Source organism: Bombina bombina, chromosome 4 (assembly GCF_027579735.1).
Source record: "Bombina bombina isolate aBomBom1 chromosome 4, aBomBom1.pri, whole genome shotgun sequence".
Taxonomy (NCBI): Eukaryota; Metazoa; Chordata; class Amphibia; order Anura; family Bombinatoridae; genus Bombina; species Bombina bombina.
The window spans coordinates 799,978,003-799,979,716 of record NC_069502.1 but is presented as its reverse complement, the minus strand read 5'-3'; the positions used below and the strand labels follow the sequence as shown (position 1 = coordinate 799,979,716).

The 1,714-nt window shown below is 36.1% G+C and overlaps 1 protein-coding gene across 1 annotated transcript in view; it reads left to right on the top strand.

The window, feature by feature from the left end:
- The window catches only part of LOC128657021 (zinc finger protein OZF-like), an 87,549-nt gene extending 86,163 nt beyond the window's left edge, over positions 1 to 1,386 (top strand). The window contains exon 9 of the mRNA XM_053711248.1: positions 181 to 1,386. Within this exon, the coding sequence (XP_053567223.1) occupies positions 181 to 1,124 (944 nt within the window). The 3' untranslated portion in view covers positions 1,125 to 1,386. The remainder of the gene's footprint in view (positions 1 to 180) is intronic.
- Positions 1,387 to 1,714: the final 328 nt, after the last annotated feature.

The window sequence follows — 1,714 nt, the reverse complement described above, 5'->3', positions numbered from 1 at the left end:
TTTTGAGTTATGTCCAGTAAACTGCCCTTAAGCCTTAGCATGGAAGCTGAGAAAGGTCTAGTTGTCACAGTGTCTACTGCATGTGTAGGGGACTGACTAAATCAGAACAGTTTATTTGATATCATGATAAAATAATGATGTATTTATTAACATTACTCCCATTGTGTTTCTTATTGACAGGTGAATCCACAAGCTGCAATAATCCTAGTCATAATCAGGGTGCAGATGCTTCTTTACATCTTATTCAAAATCAAAGAAGTCTCGTGGGAAATGTATGTTCTGAATGTGGGAAATGTTTTCTTACAAAATCACATCTTTATAAACATCTAAAAATTCATAAAGAAGAAAAGCCATTGTCCTGTCCTATATGTGGGAAATATTTTAAACATAAAAAAACTCTTGTTGCTCATCAGAAAATTCATACAGGAGAAAAAAGATTTTTATGTTCTGACTGTGGGAAATGTTTTACTCAGAAATCAGATCTTATTGATCATCGGAAAATTCACACAGGAGAGAAAGCATTTTCATGTTCTGACTGTGGGAAATATTTTACTCAGAAATCAAATCTTATTACGCATGAAAAAATTCATACAGGAGAAAAAGGATTTTTATGTTCTGACTGTGGGAAATGTTTTACTCAGAAATCAGATCTTACTAGGCATCAAAAAATTCATACAGGGGAGAAAGAATTTTCATGTTCTGACTGTGGGAAATGTTTTACTCGGAAATCACATCTTATTGATCATCAGAAAATTCACACAGGAGAGAAAGCATTTTCATGTTCTGACTGTGGGAAATGTTTTATTCAGAAATCAAATCTTATTACGCATCAAAAAATTCATACAGGAGAAAAAGGATTTTTATGTTCTGACTGTGGGAAATATTTTACTCAGAAATCAGATCTTATAAGGCATCAAAAAATTCATACAAGGGAGAAAGAATTTTCATGTTCTGACTGTGGGAAATGTTTTACTTGGAAATCAGAGCTTATTAGGCATCAAAAAATTCATACAGGGGAGAAAGAATTTTCATGTTCTGACTGTGGGAAATGTTTTACTCAGAAATCACAACTTATTAGGCATCACAAAACTCATATTAAAATAAATTGGTATTTAACCGCATAAGTGCCGAGGGTGAAACGTAGTTTTCACCCACACAATACCAAGTGCTGATGATGACTGCATGTGACCCCCTGGGGTGTGCAGTTTTGGAGCTGTTTGAGGTCCCTTCTGCACCTCAGGCGTTTGAGGTGACCCCCAGGTTGGATTTGAATTAAATCACTAGTCTTTAATAGCGATTTAAATAATGGTTTTCAGTTTTAGAATAATAACTTTCTAATGACACGATGAGTCCACGGATCATCTAATTACTAATGGGAATATCACTCCTGCCCAGCAGGAGGCAGCAAAAGCTGTTAAATATCACCTCCCTTCCCTCCGACCCCAGTCATTCTCTTTGCCTATGTTAGAGCAAGGAAGTGGTAAAGTTAGGTGTTAGTAAAAGATTCTTCAAGCACAAGTTTATTATTTTTTAAGTAGTACAAGATTGTGCTGCTTTGTTCTGGGGTGTAGCCGTAGTCCATATCAGTCTCTTCAGTAGAGCAGTGGTGGCTTTAGAGCAATGGGAACTTGTGGGACATAATTCTCACTGCACCTCCCATATATTTATGCTGCCCTAATCCTGAAAGCCTGAGTAAAATTACTCAGTCTTTATT